Source organism: Ischnura elegans, chromosome 12 (genome assembly GCF_921293095.1).
Source record: "Ischnura elegans chromosome 12, ioIscEleg1.1, whole genome shotgun sequence".
Classification (NCBI taxonomy): Eukaryota; Metazoa; Arthropoda; class Insecta; order Odonata; family Coenagrionidae; genus Ischnura; species Ischnura elegans.
The window spans coordinates 46,340,902-46,361,331 of NC_060257.1; the positions used below are offsets into that span (position 1 = coordinate 46,340,902).

Sequence of the window (20,430 nt, forward strand, 5' to 3'; positions counted from 1 at the left end):
TTTTTTTAAATAATAACACTTGAATTTAACCAATATGTTCCGGTTTCTATTTTAGTACATGAAGCTCAGTTTAAAAAAATTAGAAATGAAATAGCGCATTTGTTGTTCCCTCTTGGTCAATTTTTACGTATCCACAACATACAAATGTTTTGAAAACCTGCTCCAATTCAGTTTTTTAATATTTTGTAATTATTCTTTGAATAAAAGGAGTTTCAAAAATGTTTGAGCAGTCTAAAATTAAAACATTCCCAGATAAACATGATGGCAAAGTAAAATTTATTTCTCTGGCACTATAAATAACATTCATGAAAATTTTAATTCACTAGTAATTCATCACTATCATTAATCTACGGTTGCAAAAATTATTCTATATTTTGGACGTTAAAATGTTTTCTATGCTACCAGTACTTACTGAAACGATGCGATGATCATTAGTATCTATCGTGAACGTGTTATGTACAATGCTAATTTAAAATGCAATATGATTTTGCTGTAATTTTAATACCATATAATATCTAGATCTAAAGATTATCTCAGGTGATAACAATTCACCTACGTTATTGTAATTAACCTGATTTAAACGCTATTCATTCCCTGCTGCTACCGTGTAATTCTTGAGAAATTGACCACGAGAAAATAAATGGTTGGTATTCTTTGTTAAAATTAGATCACCTATCCCTCAAAGGTAAAAATACTTTTTCATGCAAATAGTATGAAAGTAAAATGTAGACATTGCCCTAGGCTGTGCATGGTAATTTTTAGATCGAGTATAAGATTTTTTTTCCAGCTTTGTGTGCCCGTGGAATCAGAATTTAATCAACCTAAATTTAATGAATATTGTTGGCACGCTGGATTTTTATCCTCGGATAACTTTTAGATGAAGAAATTTTATAGTATATAGATGCGAATGTGTTCTCGCAAGTATATGCCTATTATATCGTTTTTTTATGGTTAAACATGGTTTTAATGTTGCCTAGATGATTTTCACTGACGTACATAATACCCTCTAAATTCTCCATCACTTGCGTTCGCCGGTCTATTTGTTTTTTTTTCACATAAAGTTTCCTTCTCTTAATACACTTCTAACGTCTCCGTCTTATTTACCCCCCTTACCCGTGATATTTTCCCTTCCTTATTCCTCTCTCCATATCTGCACGGTTTCATCCAATTTTCCGCTCGTTGTCTGAAGCATGGACCTTATCCTACCTCGTGAGGGAAGACCTTCCCATTCAATAGATTCCCTAGTGATGCCTTAACTCTGTCCCCACAATCATCCAAGTATATGCTTTTCATAATAGTTTTATCACTTGCATTACCTCAGTAGTAATCATGAATATTAATACAGCTTTTAAATAAAGTTATCAGCGAAATTAAGTTTCAAAGTTATCCTTAGGGTTCATTGGATTTCAATTGAAAAATATAAAGGGTTATCATAAAATATTGATTTCGATATTAGTAATTCATAGTGGGATAGTAGGGATACGGTGTCAGAGATTTTTCAGAGGCATTTCGATCCCAGGTTGAGAGCTAACTTAAAGCAGCACTCCGTCCGTCGAATGGGACGTTAAGCAGTGGCCCCTTGGCGCCTTTCGTGAGGAGTATGCTAATATGTACGCCGGATTTCTCTATAACGAACCGTCGAACGATACTGACGAAATGCTCAATGAAAACTTACGTCAACATTTTGAAAATTTTAGGTTTCAAGAATAAGTGTTTTTTTAAGTCTTTTTAAGTCTTCACATGGAATCGGCATTTGACCATTTAAGGCGGAAATTGATAAATACTATAGTTTAATTAATATTATTGCTTGCTGAAGACTAACGTTATCATCTTGAATTGCGGAGTAGTTACGGTGAGCAGAAAAATGAATTGTATTCGGGAACCGGAAATTACTAAGAAACCAGCACAGAATATAGGCTCGAAAAAAATATTGCGATCGTTTCATGACATTGGCGTTCATCAAGAGAGTATTCTTCATCGTTAAGCATGAGATTTTAAAATTTTACTCAAGGGGTACGCGTTGAGTGAGGCTCATCGCCAAATTTAAAATCTATTTATTTGGCTTGTAGGAGATATTAAAAGAAAAATGGCAAGAACTGGAGAGCTCTGAGTGCTGCCAGCTCTCCTTGGTGGGTATAGACTGCTCCGATTTAGACAAGATATATTTGGAAAGGAAAAAAAACACTAAGCTACCCTGTTGCGATTAAAGCATGTAATAACTCGATAAGTTTCGAGCAAGAAGTATTTTAGAATAATTATAAAATTTGTTCCCACAGCATCGGGCGTCATAATGACTTAAGCCTTATTTTGAAAATAAAAGAGTTAAATATCATCAATTTCACAGAGACTATTTAGGTCAAAATTAAAAAAAAATGGATTTAGCAGATTACTGAGAGGATAAGGACGTAAGTTTGATGAAAGAACTAACAGTTGCCATAGCAATAGAGTGAAAATAAAATGAAGTCAAGCTATATGATATTTGAAATGGAAGTTAAGACAGATTCAAAACACGTTCATTACATTAAAATAGTGATATGGTTGGCTAAATTAGCCAGACAAAATATTAATTAGAAAATAACAAGGCATTCCATATTCTGTGTAACTAAATTTTGATTTTCAGCCACGATGGTTGTCGGTATTGAGGCAGAACGTGCTGTCAACAACATATAACGCGATAAGTAATTATTTTGTATCGCACGGTCATAAAACTACTCCCTTACCAAACATTTCTAACGGCTTTAGAGATAAAAAGTGAAGATATCTGTGTTGATTGTAAACAAAACTTGCGAATTTCACAGAACGAATTTTAATTTAAAACGACCCTGGTTTAAATACGTATTATTAGTATCATCCACAGCTACCTAAAGACCATACTAACAATAGTTGTAGAATCCCTTGCCGATATTAAAATAAAAATACACAAAATGAATATCGCGAGTTATACTTCCAACATAAATACCGAACCTTAATACACCAAAACATTTACATTCACCCACTGCCTGTTAAAGTGAATAATCTCCTCGGGATACGTGAAAAAAATGGCAGCGTTAAGAACGGGACGCTTGACATAAATCCAACACAGCTCGGTATTTCGGCACGTGCGAAGGGATTTTCTGATCTCACCCGCACCACTTCTTGGCGTCCACTCATCCCCCTTCGCCCACACATTGTGCTTTTCACGCATATATATGTGAAAATGAGCATACACATGAATATTTTTACAAAGTTTCGCAGGAAATGATGCGCGTAGCACATAATAATACAACATTAACAAGGATCAGAAATACGTAGGTGTGAAAAGATTAGCTGATAGGAGAATGGAGTGGAGAGCTGCGTCAAACCAATCCTAGGATTGTTGACCAGTGATGAACAAGGATCACCTCAAAAAGTCATTTATTCCGAAGGAAAACCAATGTTATTGCTCACCGTTAATCTTTCGGTATGTTTTTGAGGAGGGTAGCGAGTGTAGTCTTCATATCTCCGCGTTTTAAATGGCACTGTTTTTATACTTAAACGCCAAAACGCCATTATGATGATAAAAAAATTCTCTCATGCCTATATGTACTGCAGTTAAAATCAACGAAATAATTGCCGCCGTATGATCAAAATGAAGACTACAAAATATACTGGCGTGAAGAAGCCCCGAACCCTATCTGGTTGGTGTGAGTCGATGACGCTAACCACTACACCAACTAATAGCAGCCGCGTAATTTCATAATTATATAAGGGTTTGTTACAGTACCACATGAAAATTAATTAATTACAGCCAAACTAAGGCCCATTCAACGGAACCACTACCGGTTCCGAGATGTGTTCCCCATTCCAAATGCCATAAAAAATACGGCATTGAAAAAGGCGAAGGAGGTACGTGGTCTCCCCTAGTAAGTCAAGAGCACTCAATAAAATTGTTTTATTTTTTCTGTGTTATTATTTTGACTTACTGCTGTTTTATATAAATATTAGTATATACTATAGATACTTTATTTCTTCGTGTTTTTTCTGCCATCGTTCCATCTCCACGCCACCAATGTGTCATCGTCTCATGTTTATGTTCCCATCGCTTCGTTTCAACTTCTATCTGCATTTATGTTTGTATATTCGCCTATGGCGACGTATGGTAATGTGAAATGAATATATATAACACACAATGCTAATGATTGATCATATGTTCACGAAATTCTAGTGTACAATGCCTCATAAATTTGCTGTATTTAGATTATGAGATGATATCTCGATCTAAAGTAAATCTCAATAACAAAATAACAATTCACTTCAGCTCAATGCTTCGTTTAGCAGTCAAGACTATATGCGATCTTCGATATTCCGATTTATATACATAAAGAGAGATAGAGAGTATAATATATGCACATACAGTGGTGTAACTATGAGAAGAGGATGACTGGGATAGATCCCCCCGAAGCCTCAGAAAAATAAAAATAAATAATGCTATTGTCTGGTTTTGACATGTAATAACTGCATCTGATTAAATTTTAAATTATATTTATAATTTAGGGCGAAAATGATGTTAAATTTATTTCCAGGCAAGTTTTTTTTTTTAACTTGCCGTTGACCCATTCCCCCACCCCACCCCTTGTCACCACCCTAGGCCATAACATCCCCCGTAAGCATATTCCTAGTTACGACACTGTTTATACGCATGCATAAATATATATGTATATGTATATGCATATAAATACATATATCCCAACCCCAGTTCAGAACCCTTTCCCAAAACTCAGGCTTCCATGCAATTCTCCACTTCCCCATCCCATCATATGGTACGGTCCTACCCCCACCACGCATTCTAGACTTTTGCAACGGGTTGTTTGTTTGCTTCCGCGAGCTGCGTCAGCTTTATATTGACTCCGCTGGGGGCACGTTTCAAAAACCCGATGCTTTGGCATTCTCCCACTTCCCTCCCCCACCCTCACCCATCACTTCTATTTATTTACGCACTTCCACCCCACTTCCTTCCTTCCTTTCTCCTCTCCTCTTTATTTATATCCTCCTCCTCCTCCTCTTCTTCCTTTATCCCCCTTGTTCTGCCAGAGATACGCATTCATTTCGGTAGTCCGCTTCATTCTTTCCAGCCGACAGTTGCTTTAACAAATTCCTTCATCCATCCCGACTTTAAAAGGGTTTAAAAGAACGAAGTGTACACTGTACTTGTACGTCCAACTTAAGTATAACTTGAGGCTGATTTTACGAGCAAACCCGTATCAGACACTGGCAACGCATCAATGCCGGCAATTCCCTTCATTCTTTCCAGAGAATCGTTGCATTTACAAACCTCTTTATACATCCTGACTTAAATGCGTGAAAACACGATAGGCACCGCTCTTACCAGTCCTCTACACTATCTTCTATTTTTTTCTGGGCTAGTCTTCTTCTACTCTATTTTTTTCGAGGGCTTCCTCTAGATAGTAAAAACGAATATGTTTTCCTGATTTTCACTGCGTTTTTCTAAGTGGGAACACGGTACAAACTGTACTTGTACATACGTCTATTTCAAGTATAATTTAAGGCAGATTTTGCGATCAAAGCGTGTCAGCCAGTGGTATAGCATTTAAAACGGCAGTTATCTTTATCCTTCCCTGACGACAGTTGCATTAACAAATTTTTTCATCCACCCCGGTTTTAATAACGTGATGATACACACGGCACGTGTATGTCTACTTCTAGCATAACTTGTGGCTGATTTCACGTGCAAACGCGGATTTTCTTCTGGCAATGCGTTTAAATCGAAAGTTTCTTCAATTTTTTTCCGGGAAATAGTTGCTTTTACGAACTCCTTCATCCATCTCGGCTTTAAAAGCGTGGGGACACGGTACGCACAGTATTTTTATGCCCTCTTCAACAGAAACTTGAGGCTGATTTTTGATCAAACGGAGATTAGCAGGTGGTAACGAATTTTTCTTTAGTTCATGACAGTTCTTAAAGAAAAGTATTCTTTCAAGCTGAAACTAGCTTTACCAAATTCCTTCAACCGCCTCGGCTTTAAGCGTGAGAACCTGGTTCATATCATACCTCTGCACCTACTTCCAGTGCAACTTAGGGCTGATTTTACGTGGAGACATAGATTAGCCAGTGGTAAAACAGACACATAGGCAATTCGTTTTAGTATTTCCAAATAACAGCTGCTTACACACTCTACTTGTACCTACTTCTACTTCAAATATGTTCTGTGCATGTAATTTTATGTAATATGTGGCTGATTTTATGAACATACGCGATTAAGCCAGTGATAATTCATTTTTTATTTAGTTCCCTATATACTTTCCAGCCAGCAGTTGCTTTAACAAATTCTTTCATCCATCACGACTCTAAAAGTGTGATGACACGATACACACTGTACTTGTATGTCTACTTCAAGCAAAATTTAAGGCTGATTTTACAAAAAAAGCGTATCATCCAGTGGCAACTGGATGGTGGCACTGCCCTCAATTACTTTCAGTAATATTTGCTTTGAAAAACCATTTACCAATATCCACTTCAATGCTTGAGAACACGGTACAAACGGTACTTGCATGTCTACTTCAAGAATAACTTGAGGCTTAATTTATGAGCAAACGCAGATTAGGCATTGACGATGCATTTTTATTGGCAATTTCCAGCCAAGAGTTGCTCTGACAAATTCCTTCACACATATTGACTCAGTACACACTGTACTTGTACCTCCAACTTAAGTATAAATCGAGGCTGATTTTACGAGCAAACCTGTATCAGACATTGGCAACGCATCTATGCCTGGAATTCCCTTCATCCATTCAAGCCGATAGTTGTTTATACAAAAATCTTTATAAATCCAGACTTAAATCCCTGAAAACACGATTAGGACCGCTCTTACTAGTCTACAGCTCTATCTTCCATTTTTTTCTGGGCTAGCCTACTTCTACTCTATTTTTTGAGAGGACTTCCGCTAGATGGTAAAAGCGAATATGTTTCCCTGACTTTCACTAATTTTTTTTGTTGCCTGATAATATGAACCAACGTAGTGGAAACTCTGGAAACATAATCGCAGCATTCGAGTCTACTTGAGAGAATCTCATTCTGTGTCCAACATTATTCTTCACCCACAGAGAAATGGGAATAAATGAGAAGCTAATCCTAAAAGGAAACACCAACACACTGTGTTTTGTTCCCATACGTAATTAATTCCAGGCTAAACTACGGTGTGTTTAGTTGGGGTGCAGCTTATAAAAATTCTATAAGATCCATTGTTGTATTGCAAAAAAGGCTTATTAGAGTAATTTTATAAAGGAGCCGTTTTGAAAGTTCCTTTCCTTTATTTCATAGTATAGGCTTGCTTCCCTTGAGACATCTTTTCATTTACAAGGTTTTACGTCGTTTTTTCATGAGAAGTGGAAATACGGGGTTATTATTATACAACCATCCTTCCTTCACTCTACGAAGATCATGTATTGCTTTACCTAGGACTAACCTTACGCTGTATAAACGTTGTTTCTTGTTTATAGGGCCAAAAGTGTACAACTTATTACCCGTATCATGTCTGAAAACAAAAAATAATAATGTAATTATGAAAAATATTCGGTCTTGGCTGTTTAAAATGCAAAGTGTGGAGGATTTTTTCCTATGATGTAATACCATGTAATATATATGTACGTACTTGTTTCAATTCAAATGTTGTGCTTGCTTCAATTCAAATGTTGTGCTTACTTCAATTCAAATGTTTATATGTCAGCATGACCCTAAACATATGATGGTAGCCAAAAAACAGGTTGTCCCTAATGGCTACCTAAAGTTACTCCGTGTTCGGTAATTAATTCTATTCTGTACTTCTATTTTTTGGAGTAATAAACATTTATTATTATATTATAATTAGAGTGGTCTAGATTTGAGCGGTCGAGAGGGTAGATTTGTCATTATTGGCAGATGCGAAACTTATTTTTATACTTATCGATCTCAATGTATTTTTAGCAAATCTGACATAAAAATACGTAAAAGCTGACTGGCTGAGTCAGAAAAAGTTATATGCCAGGGAGTTAACGTAACTTCTAAGCCAAAGCTGGCAACAAATACAAGAAATATTTGTGATGGAGCCCTGAAATGGCTAGAAGAATCCTAATTTATCCACGGGCAACAACACTATTGTTACGTGTCAGCATTGCCATAGCAAGAAGAAAATAAGGATAACAGCATTCGTAACTTTTTTTCGAAGGTATCCTCGGTGAATAGTATATGTTTCCCGGGCTTTCTCCGCGTTTTTTGTTGCATTAAAGCAAAAAGCAACGTGGTGGAAACTCCGAAAATCTAGAGTCAACTTTTTTTCCGGAGATATCGTGGAATGACATATGGAATGATGAACAAAGATATCGCATTACCTACTAAATTTCTATAGCAGCTCAGAGAACGTGTTTTAATTGCTTTACAATCATCATCAGGTCCTGATTTCTTTACCGATTGAGTTACGGATTTCAGATCAGTTACTGGTGATGACTGCAAAGCAATGGAAACACGAGGTGTGAACTGTGAAATAAAATTAATGGGGAGTACGATATCCTTGTTTATGATTCCGAAAACATGATTGCAGCATTATAGCCTACTATATCACTCTGTGTCCAAATTTATTTTTCAACTACAGAGGAATGATTGAGAAGCAAATTATAAAAAAAAACAGCTACACATACTGTGATTCGTAGGTATGGTATTTGGAGGAGGCGACCGACAGCTGAGGTCATTTGCGCCATGAGGGAAGGGTAGGCAAGGAAGGGTGGAGAGAAACCTGGCGTCGGCATTAGCCTGCTCTTAACGAAAGGCGCCAAGGAGACCACGGCTTAACGTCCCATCCGACGGACGGAGTGTTGCGCTTGAAATGTCCTCCACACAACATTCAAGCAGGGATCGGGCAGTCTCTGAAAATTCTCTGCCGCTGCCGGGATTTGAACCTGGGCCTACCGGGTGGGAAGCCAACACTCTAGCCACCACACCAACCCGATCCCCCTGTGTTTCGTTCCCGAATGAAATTAATAAGAGAGTAAGAATAATGTATTTGTGATAATAGGCAGAGGCAAAACTTAAATATCAATACTTAACATTCTCCATGTATTTTTACGAAAGCTAACAAACGAGTAAGATGAAGTTATATACCTGGGATTTAACTTAAATTCAAACCTATCGTTGGGGACAAATGTAAGAATTATTACAGCTATAGTCCTGAAGTAACTAGGATATTTCCAATTCATCAACTAGCAACAACATCGTCGTTGTAAGTAAAAGCGGATCCAGAATTTTTTCTGGGGGGCCGAAGGGTCTGACAGACAAAGGATCTTTTCATACTTGAGAGTAAAAACAAGATGCAACAATTATTGTGCGTAATATTCACTTTATGTTAACATAAAATCTATTAATATTAAATTAAATGATTGAGGTTCTGTAATACAAAAAACAAAACGATCGTAATTGTAACCGTTGCAGAAAAAATTTTCTATTCATTTAAGCGTCTGGAGGGAGTCACGTGCCCCCATGCCCCCCCCCCTTATATCCGCCTAAGTTTGCATGAGTAAACATAAAAAAAGGATGCACGATGCAGGCATTCATGTCTTACTTACGAAGGCTTCCTCCGTGAGAAGAAGATGCGAAAGTGTTTACCGGGCTTCTACCACGTTTATTGATGTCTGATAACATGGAGCAGCGTGGTGTAAACTCAGAAAAAAGTGGTCGTAGCATTCATGTCCACCCAAGAGAACATCTAATTGTGCGACCAAAATTATTCTTCAACTACAGAGGAATAAATGAGGAGCTAATCCTAGAAGAAAACACCTACTCACTGCGTCTGGTTCCCGGGCGAAATTAGCGAGAGCGGTCGGGTAGATTTGTGATAATTGGCAGAGGCGAAACTTATAGGGCAAACATTAACTTCATCCCGTTGAATCAAGTGGTATGGGGCTTTGCTCTCACTGCTTCCACGGTGCATATCGCAGCGTTGGGTGGCGCGGAAAGCAACAAGGAATTGCTGGATGTTGTTTGCGGGGCAAACAGAGAAAAGTGTGTTCCCAGGTGTAAACATTTCGACCACAGTTTCCTTAATTGGCACAAAATGAAGTAGTCTAAGCTACGACTCGAACGCTAATTCCCTCATCCGAAAACACCCTCATCAACGTGATGGAACGTACTCGCAGTTGAACCAAATTAATGCTGCACAATATATGAGGATTTATTTATTTTTCACACAATTGAAAGATATACAGTGACAAACTCATCACCAGTAAAATAATTACATCAGGACCCGAAGGTAATTTTATTTCACTAATTAACAACGGCTTCATTCATAATCCATACTTTTCATCGACAACAGAAAAGATTTTAAGATAAAAACACATTTTATCTGTACTGAACTAAAAGTACGAAGCATGATTCCTGTATAAACCAATATTTAAAACAATGGGAAAATATAAATATGATTAAGATCGTGTAAAGACGTGAAGAAAATTCACAAGGTAGGAGTAAAATGCTGACTACGAAAGTAAAACTCGAAGGCATTGTAACGGCTAATAAAATTTACATTATAATAATGACGTAAAAAATCTTCTTTTTATCTCGATTTACAGATGGCAAACAAAAACTTTTCTCAGGCAAAACAGTGAATAACTACGTTTGAAAATTAATCAATATGCTATTTTTTAGGGTAGGCAAAAAACAGTGATTATTAACCTGAGCATTATGTTACAGTGACATTTCCAATTGCGGAATAAAGTCTTGAAAATATTATTAAGGACAATGTTACAATGTCATTAAAATAGTTAAAGGAGTAATGAAGGCGACTGGAGCTTAACATGTTTAAGACCTTACATTCAAACATCTAAAAAAAACCGTCATTATCAACCGTCACCATCAAATCAACTTGATACTACGCATTACGTGAGCCTGTTTTGAGTTTAGTAAGATAATTTCATTTTTCCTTGTCCTCTTTATTAGCTACAAACGAAAGACTTCAATACCAACATAAACATTTTCTCAGTTTCTGCGTATCAAAATAGGCAAAGAATACTAAACAATGGTTATTACATGAACGGCCGAAGGGCATCGAGCTAAAATGCGCATCACGGATTCAATCCACCATATGTCGTCGCAATGTTCAAATGATAAAAGGCATAATGTCTGCACAACATGGACGAAAATAGTTTTAATCCATATTTGTTATGGCATTTATACAACGCTTAATTTAGATCACTCCCTAAAATATAAGGGTGTACATCATTATTACAAATTTAATAGCTATCAAAATTTTATTTGATCATGTATAGCTCGAAATGTCTAATACAAGGCTAAAGGATTTCTCGGAACGCAGAGTTTAGCAGTATGTTCAAAATATTATTTAAATAATTAAGGAATTGCTGAATAAAACAGCCTAATAGATTAGCATTATTCGAAATTTTACCGTGCATGATAAAACTTCCATTCCTGAAATGTAGTATAAACCACCCTCCAATTTTAATTACTACATTGGTATTATTATAAAATACAAGGAAGTTCAAAACATGGTAGCTAAGCGGAGTAATTTTTCCCAAGGCTACTTAAAACTTTCACTTAACGAGGAGGAACTTTCACCAAGCGATTTAATCAACCTGGACCATATTGCTACCCCAAACTTTGAGCGCAACACATCAATTGTATTTTCAAAGCATTAAATTTGCATTCATTTTCTGAGAATCAATTATGAATTAGCCTTACCGATGCATGATTTAAAGCAGAGAAGCGCTCACTTCATGAAAACGTTAGGCCTTAAGAATAATTAAGGCCGCTCGTAAACCAAATATGAATTAATGTACTACATTTTAAATAGAGATACGGCATTATGCATTCGGGAAGCAGAAGTGGGAACAAGTGGAGTAACACGAAAAATGTTGATAAACTTTTCAACGAGAGGCAGATCAAGGCCCTTCTTAGGCAGGGAAATTGAATATCAAATGTGCGTAAGTTTGTTTGCCTGGTTTGCGGGAAAACGTCCCTCCAATCACTAGGGAAAGATAGAAATTCTTCCCCACACACGAAGAGAAAATATACAAACAAACTGTGGATGCCCCATGTACTTCAACATTGCCAATACCAGTGAGCAATATTCCGATTAACAGACTCTGCTCATAAATCCCTCAAGAAATTCTCGGTCCCATCATTCCCGACGGAGAAAGAGAGAAAATATTTTATTTTATTTCGTAATCCCAATATTGAATTTTTTAACAAAATTTGATACATACTCGGAGACTACTCAGCTTCATATGAGCATTCTTTACATAGTTAAGGTAATAATCGTCCAAATGATCAAAAATATCCAGCATTTAGTGGGCCATTTTTTTGAAAAGTAATATGATAAGAAGAAGACAAGATAAAGTGACTATTGGCAACTAAACAAGACAATTTATAAACTAATACAGAAACAAAATTTTGTACAAATATGCCATTTGAACATTGTATTGAATTACTTTTATTTCATACACATATGTAAACTAACACAAGGCCAATTAATATTGCATTATTGCATTGCATTGCATATAAAATATGGGAAGGCTGATGGAGAAGGCTATGAGGAGCCGGCGGATGAAATAGACTAGCCAACAATATGTCTTCAGGGGATGACACTCGGTTGATGACAGTTTATCTTTCTTTGACTGATCTCTGCCCCGTATCAAAGATTTGATCCTCAATCCTGAATCGAAGTAAATTTTCCATCCCTCAGAGTAATATCTCCAGAGTAATAGGCGGAATTTGGGAAAAGGAAATTTCTCCCATTCCATTCTTGAACCGCCACATACACTTAGTACTCTGCGAAAATGTTTTTAGAGAATAATACCTCAGAACCCACGGTCTACATAAAAGAAAAACCTAAAATATCTTTGTACATACGTGGTCTTTGGATATGAAAATTAAGATTAATGCATACACAGTTCACAAATTGATAATTTCAATGCAAATAAAAATATTAAATTTCTTCTTTTGTAAGTACTTAACAAGTACTCACATATACCTTGCATTTCATGGCATTTGATTGCAACTTAATAGTAGATTTCTCTCTCAAGGTGTTGGATTATAAACAAATACTTTTGTACGACAACTGTGCCAGGCGTCGTGACGTGTTTGTTTTCAAATCTAAAGTGAATAATTTCGGTTGAGGGCTGTAATAAAGCAATCTTAGGACGGCCGATTTAGGTGTGATAGTGATTATGATGAGTACAGGGAGATTTTTGTCAAAACAAGGATGGGGTCTTTATTACGAATTTAATAGTTGGTTAGGGTACTTGGTGGAATCTTGACATGATAGATAAAAATTAATCCTGATGGTATTCCGTACAGATTTATTAAGCACTCTACCTATTTCAACCTTTCCATATCATCATCAAGAAATAATTGATAATTACCCCTGTTTTATTTCAGCATGACCTGGAAAGGATGAAACTGGTGGAGCGATCAATAAATCTCTGTGGAACAGAAAAATGTTTAAATTTTAACTATCAGAGTCCACAGTAGCAAAATAAGTTTTGAAAATCATAGAGCTAAAGTCTCGATCAAAACGGGCACCATAAAAATGGACTATAGACGAAATCATCTTCGTAGTAACGGTGATTAATATGATCCATTTCGTGGCACACTACAAATCGGCATCACGAAATCTATTGGCATTAGAGTTTTTGCGGACCACCACTTTTGCGGACAAGAGAATAATACCTTCGAACTCAAGTTCCACTTCAAGAAACCTAGTCAATCTTTGTAAATGTGTATTTTTCGCTATGAAAATGTGTAATACATGCCTTAATGAGAAAAATGATAATTTTAATGGAAATGAAAAATGTGTAATTTCTTTTTCTGTACGTAAGTACTCACGTGGTACCTACTACTTACTGGAATTTGATTACAAAATATCAGGAGATATTTCTCTTGAGGTGTAGTCATCTGTAATCAAACCTTTCAGTACGAATACTTTACTAGGTTTACTGAATGCAAACTACAAAATACTATTTGCAAGTCTGAAGTGCTTGATTTCGGTTCAGAGCTGTAATAAATCAATATTTTGCGGACAGCCAGTGTTGGTGTGATTGTGATTATGATCAATAGAGGGAGATTTTTTGTCAAAACCGAGATAAAGTCCTTATTAGCCAAATATGTCTTGAAAACTCATAGTGCTCAAAGTCACGATAAAAACGGACACCACAAAAATTGACAAGCAGACGCAATCATCACCGCAGTAACTGTGATAACTATTCTTCGTTTCGCTGCACCGTGCGAATCACCATCGCGAAATCGATTGGTATTACGAGTGTTGCGGACACAGAAAAGGCTTAAAGTGCGATGCGACGACAGACGCTAGGTCCTTTGCAACATCGTTTCGCGCGCGCGTGACTCCCGATCGCACGCGGAGTTTTTGCCACCCATATCCCCTGCTGCCCTCATAAATTTCCCACAATGCCACACGCGGGCACGTTGTTAATGCGCGTTAAAATTCCGAGTGCGTGGGGAAATGTATGTGTGAAGCACAGAGCGGGGGTTGACACCATCCCATTGCAATTCCAATGGAAGCACTTTAAAACTCACGAATGCATTACGACTTGAAAGCGATCGCGGAAAAGAACGTCTATACAAATTGACGATATTTGCCTTGCGCATAAACGGATGGATGTATGTAACGCCGCTGAAAAAAGGATTGATCCTGTTTTTCTCACGAGATACATGATAGGGTTATATTACATGCAGTCAATAAAAATCTCATTTTCTCTTCAGCAAAACAGAGTGGCCACCGAGAAATCAAACCGTAAAATCACAAAAGAACTTTAACACGACACTTTCATTAGTCATCTATAGTTTAGTAATCCATGCTATAAGAGGAATAAACATTCAAGGAAATCGTGGAACTCCCGTCAGCAAAATTCTCTTCCTCTGAATTTTCTTTGGTGAATCACACATATTTCAATGAATAAGGTCCAAGGTAATAATATAATGGTATAAAGATAATGGTAATGGTCCAAGGGATACGTTTATTGGATTAGTTCGATGGATTATCGGAATAGAATTCTAATTGCCTGTGCAATAAGTAGGACTTCGAGAGGATTAATAAACGAAAACTCAAAAAAATGTATGGCAGATAAAAAGTTAGGTAATCAAAACTAAAATCGAAATCTAATGTCACACTCAAATTCGCTTAACTAATTGAATAAATGTTTCTATCTGACGCAGCCAAGCAACATAATTTGGCTTACTAACCTTTGAGGCTATTGTAATTGAGGACCTTATTACAAATAGAGGCTACGTATTCGGTTTTGTTATATTTTTGAAGTTTTTAAAACAGTTACTTTGCCCAGTAAACTCTATATACTCACATAAGTATTTTTCAAAAGACCGGTAACGATAGCAAGAGTTAAAGAAGGCAAAAGGTCCAGCCAAGGACATCTGCCTCGAAAGCTGACCAAATTAAGCGTTCAAACTACGCATGTTTAAACATCATGATTATTCAGAAGCCCACAGGAATTCAAGCCACCTCTTTAATTATGCTATCGATGCATGCAGAAGTACGACGACAATTTCATCGACGCTAATCAAAATATTTCGTTTCTCATCTTATAATTCTGTTCCAGCTGCAGACGAGCGTTATCCAATTATGGTTCACGCAATTAAAAGCGAAAGTAAGTAACTAAGTGAGATTTGAACGGAAAACAGCCCTTTAAAACAATTCAGCTGGAGTAAATATGACCACGTTAGAGTAAAATGTCCCTTAGAAGGAGATGGGGTTTTTAATAGTTCAATGCACCTAGGGGTAATAGGCCATAACTGTAACCGCTAAATAAATTATAAAGCATTACATTATTCTGTAATTCAGTTGTACATAGCTTTAGTTGTATTACCGAAGACGCAGATCATATTCGAACGCCGTGGAAGTCGATGACAATAAAATTAATATATCGTCAGCAGACATTATTGATTTAAATATTAAGTCATGTAATTTAATAATAGATTGCCAATTTTCAATCTGTTACTTATAGGGAGGTCACCGTGGTGGCCTAGTGGGGAAAGCACCTGGCTGCTGACCGAAGGGACCCAGGTTTATATACCGGATGAATCCATCGGATACCCCAAAACAAAATCCTCAAAGTGCAAAGTGGCCCAGAAAAAGGAAATGTCCCCCCTTTACCTGCGCGTGTGAAAATCACATGTCTGAGGCTTAGTTCGGGGAAGGCTCTACCATCACCTATCTTAACCAACCTTCCATAAATACTGTGTGTGTGAATAGACTCTCGCTTTCACTTTTTATGGAAGAAGAATAACCCAAAAAAAAAGGTTTAACTTTCTAACAAAGAGGAGAAAATGAATATTTTCTTCTTCGTAACTGCTAATTCTTTTATTTCCCAACCCAGGCCATCACAAAGCACATTGTCACTATTGGGACACTCCTTCGTAGACAATAGAAGCGAGACGTCGTATTTGAGCCACTCCTCCAGCAGTCTACTTCAACGCGTAAAACCCGAATTTAAAATGGAAACTTCAGTTCTAACCTTCACACCGTATCCGAACCCGGGAGAAAATAGAAATATATAGACGCAGTCCAGCGCTCACGGGCGGTTACGTCCGTTGTATGACCCGACGCCACGTCACAAAAGGGACCGCGCGGAATCGTCTCCCATTCCGCAGATTCCAATATGACGCCGAGCAATCGGAGAAGGCATTCGGCGAAAATTTATTGCAATGCCGTTATGAGTGGATACAATGGGGCAACGACTGTTCGGGAGACGAGGGGTTGAATGGGGTATGATGCGCCCGGAGGGACACACACGCACGACGAGGGTTAAATGGGACCGAGTGAGGAGAATGGAGGAGTAAAATGGGACGAGGTTTATGGGGAGGGGGGGGGGCTGCTCGAAGCATCCATGGTGTGACAGACAGAGATAAAATACAAAAATGGAAGGGACGAGAGAAGGGATGTAACAACAAGCGTCGTGGGGCCTGAAAAATTCGGCCCTAGCCCTGGGGCCGGGCTGAGTTAAATATTCCAGGAAGGTGGGGCAGGATGCCTTGCAGGTTATTAGTAAGGGGTAAGTAGAATATGGCGTCGGTGAGGGCCGGTTGGTATCCTGGTAACTGGGGTAGAAGGGGATAGTAAAGATAGGTGGGTGGTTTACGTGAGAGAAGATGGAAATGTGAGACCAAAATTCACTAACTCTTGGTTAACTTTGTGGTATTCCATTATTTCCAGGATATAGACAGTTACTTATACCACTTATTTTATAAGAGTGCGACCCGGGTTTCAATGAGTAATCATCATCATCAGGCGCTAATGATGAAATTAACGATAATGCGGATTCAGGCGATAATTATTAGCGCCTGATGATGATGATTACTCATTGAAACCCGGGTCGCGCTCTTATAAAATAAGTGGTATAAGTAACTGTCTATATCTTGGAAAGAAATGTGAGACCACTCCTACTTTAGCTCAAGTGACCTCAAGGGAGCATGTAAGTATTGGCTTATATGGGCAATTCCATTTCTGACGGAATTACCTTTAGAGAAAATTATGCAATAGGATATTTCGATTGATTTGTAAAATATAAAAAAAAGGAAAACTTGTAACTGTGGATGATCAAGAAACATTTACGAAGGTGTTTTTCATGTACATTAGGGTGTCCCAAAAAAATCGAAGTCGTTTTTTTGGAACGCATACCCTCTTAATTTATTTATACGACGTCAAATCAAATGTAAATAAAATTTTATATGCGTAGGACCTCGGAAACCCGTGCCGACTTGTGTTGAAACATGTCAGTATTTGCGAAGGAAGACGCCGCGGAAAACCTTCCATATGATAACCCTATGGTGACTGATGCAGCAGTTTTACCTGAATAAAAATTTTTTTAAGCAATGGGAAACTTACATATGATGTTTGAACTTGGTCTGGTGACTAGTATGATGGCTGGTTTTTTGATAACCAAGAAATACAAAGTATGCCGCACGGGCGGCGCGCCCAACGAAGGGTCCCACCGCAAGAAAAGCACCAAAACCCAACACCTCAAGTTTGAACGCCCGAATGGAACTGGCAATGAGATGGTAAGCACACAATTACTGCCACAATGTGCACAAATTAGACGAAGTACAAATGGCTAGACTCACAGGTGGCGCACCCTACAGTTTTTTTGATACCATGAAATACAAAGTATGTCGCACGGAGTGCGGTGGCGCGCCCACCGGTTAATGCGAATTTAGCGAAAAATGCACCACATTGTACAATTGTACATTGTACAAGGTGTGTAAATAAACAAATTAGACTGATAGCTTAGTGTTAGATCGGGCAATACTGGTGACGCGGGACTTGGACGGGAGGCAGGTGAACATGTGATACGCCATCAGTGCGAGCTGGAACTCGCTAGAGTCACGTTGGTTGTCCGTAGTGATTGTTTAGTGAAGCAGGTCTTGCTTGTGCGTTGTGAAAGCGTGTTAACGCGTCGATGTGTTTGTGATCACTTGATATTTTGTAAGTAAAAGTATTGTTTTAACGGAAAGAGCGTGCGGAAGCCATAAAAGTTCGTTTTCAAAACGAGGTACCAGATGTTGTGACTGTTCACTGGGATGGCAAACTGTTGCCTGCTTTAGATGCTCGAAAATCAAAAGAAGAACGTCTTCCAATAGTTATTTCATATGCAAATAAAGAACAACTTATTAATGTGCCAAGGTTGGAAAGCTCTTCAGGAAGCGGAAAGGCGCAGGCTGTTTGGAACGCGATTGTAGATGGAATCTCGAAGATAAAGTGCAAATTCTTTGTTGTGATACTACGGCTTCAAATACGGGTCATATCGATGGTGCCTGTGTGCTTCTTGAACAAAAACTTAATAGAAATATGATTATTTCTGCTTGCCGCCATCACGTGTATGAATTGGTGTTAAAAAGCGTGTTCGAGGTAAAAATCAGTCAAGTGACAGCAAATCCCGACATTCCACTCTTCAAAAAGTTCCGAGATAACTGGAATGGTGTCGATCCAGATAAAGCACAGTGCTTTAAAGGAAAGCTCGTATTGCACCTGACTGTTTCCGAAATTGACAATCTCCTTGAGTTTTACCGAACTGAACTGACCAAAGAAATAGTCAGAGATGACTATCGACAGTTGATAGAGCTTTCTGTGACATTTTTAGGCGGAGATACACAGAGAAAATTTAAAATTCGACCTCCAGGTGCCATGCACCAAGCTCGATGGATGGCGAGAGCAATTTATTCCCTAAAAATATCATTACTAAGTGATCAATTCAAATTTACGATCAAGGATAAGACAGCGCTGTTAGAAGTTAGCCTGTTCATAGTGACATCCCATGTCAAGCCATGGCTCCAATGAATTTTGGCAGTAAAAGCACCTTACCAAGATTTGTGCTTTTTGAAGTCAATGAAGGCTTACGAAAAAATTGATAAAAGCATCTCAAAAGCAGCTTTAAAGAAGAAAATCCAGCATTTATGGTACTTGACTGATGAAATTTTTATCTTGTCACTGTTTGACGATGATTTGGATCAAGAAACTAAAGGCAAAATGGTTGAAAATTTAACCAAAGAGAATTTATCAACTCATGGCAAACGTTACATCCCATCTAAGGATGAACTTTGCGGTCCATTGTATGGTAAGTTAAATAAGTAAATATAGAAGTTGTTTCTTTAGTTTTCTGTTTATATCACAATTTTGTGAACTGACTTTCTCTTGTTATATTTCAGAGAAAAACATCTACGACTTCATTTCAGTCAGAAGCAAGTCATTGCTCGATCGCCTCAAAATTGATGACAGTTTTCTCCACGAATGTCCTGCTACGTGGTCAAGTAATGCATCGTTTCAAGAAGCCAGAGAGAAGGTTTCAATGCTGAGGGCAGTCAACGATGCAGCTGAAAGAGCGGTCAAGTTGATCCCAGACTTTCACGTAATCACGGTGGAGAAGGAACAAAAGCAATTTTTGTTACGTTGGGTACAAGAACACCGGAAGATTTATCCTGACTGCAAAAAGCAAACTTTAAAAAGAAAATTTAAAGAGTAATTTTATTTACTTTTCAAACACTAGACACGATTTGGGCATATTGTTGTTTTATTTAATAAATAAGCATTAATTTCTGGAACCCTTCCATACTAACCCAGGACAAATTTTCATTTCTCATGTTTGGGATCAAGTCGGCACGTGTTATCATAAGTCAATCGCAATAATATTTATTATGTGAATTTTTTAGGCCAAACAGAAAAAAAACATAGGGTATGCGTATTTGATTTCGCGAAAAAAAAATTTTCCATTATGTCTTGGGACACCCTAATGTACATATACAAAATTTATTATCGAAATACCTTCTAAACAATCCCATAATTAACGGAATTAGTGCGAGGTCAACCTCCAAAGTGCAATGATTTTAAACATCTTCAAAGCTCTGTGAATCGAGTATAGTTTGAACACTTTTAGCAAGGCTGTGAATGATATTTCA

General features: G+C 37.6%; 2 protein-coding genes across 4 annotated transcripts in view; one reads left to right on the top strand and one right to left on the bottom strand.

Moving 5' to 3' along the window:
- The window catches only part of LOC124169058 (lachesin-like), an 877,532-nt gene that overhangs the window by 631,536 nt on the left and 225,566 nt on the right, over positions 1–20,430 (bottom strand). The gene's annotated exons all lie outside the window — the stretch shown is intronic.
- Positions 19,486–20,186, top strand: LOC124169059. The gene is made up of 2 exons (XM_046547532.1): positions 19,486–19,592; positions 19,684–20,186. Exons 1-2 carry the CDS (start codon positions 19,505–19,507, stop codon positions 19,995–19,997), a joined length of 402 nt encoding a protein of 133 aa, XP_046403488.1. The 5' UTR covers positions 19,486–19,504; the 3' UTR covers positions 19,998–20,186.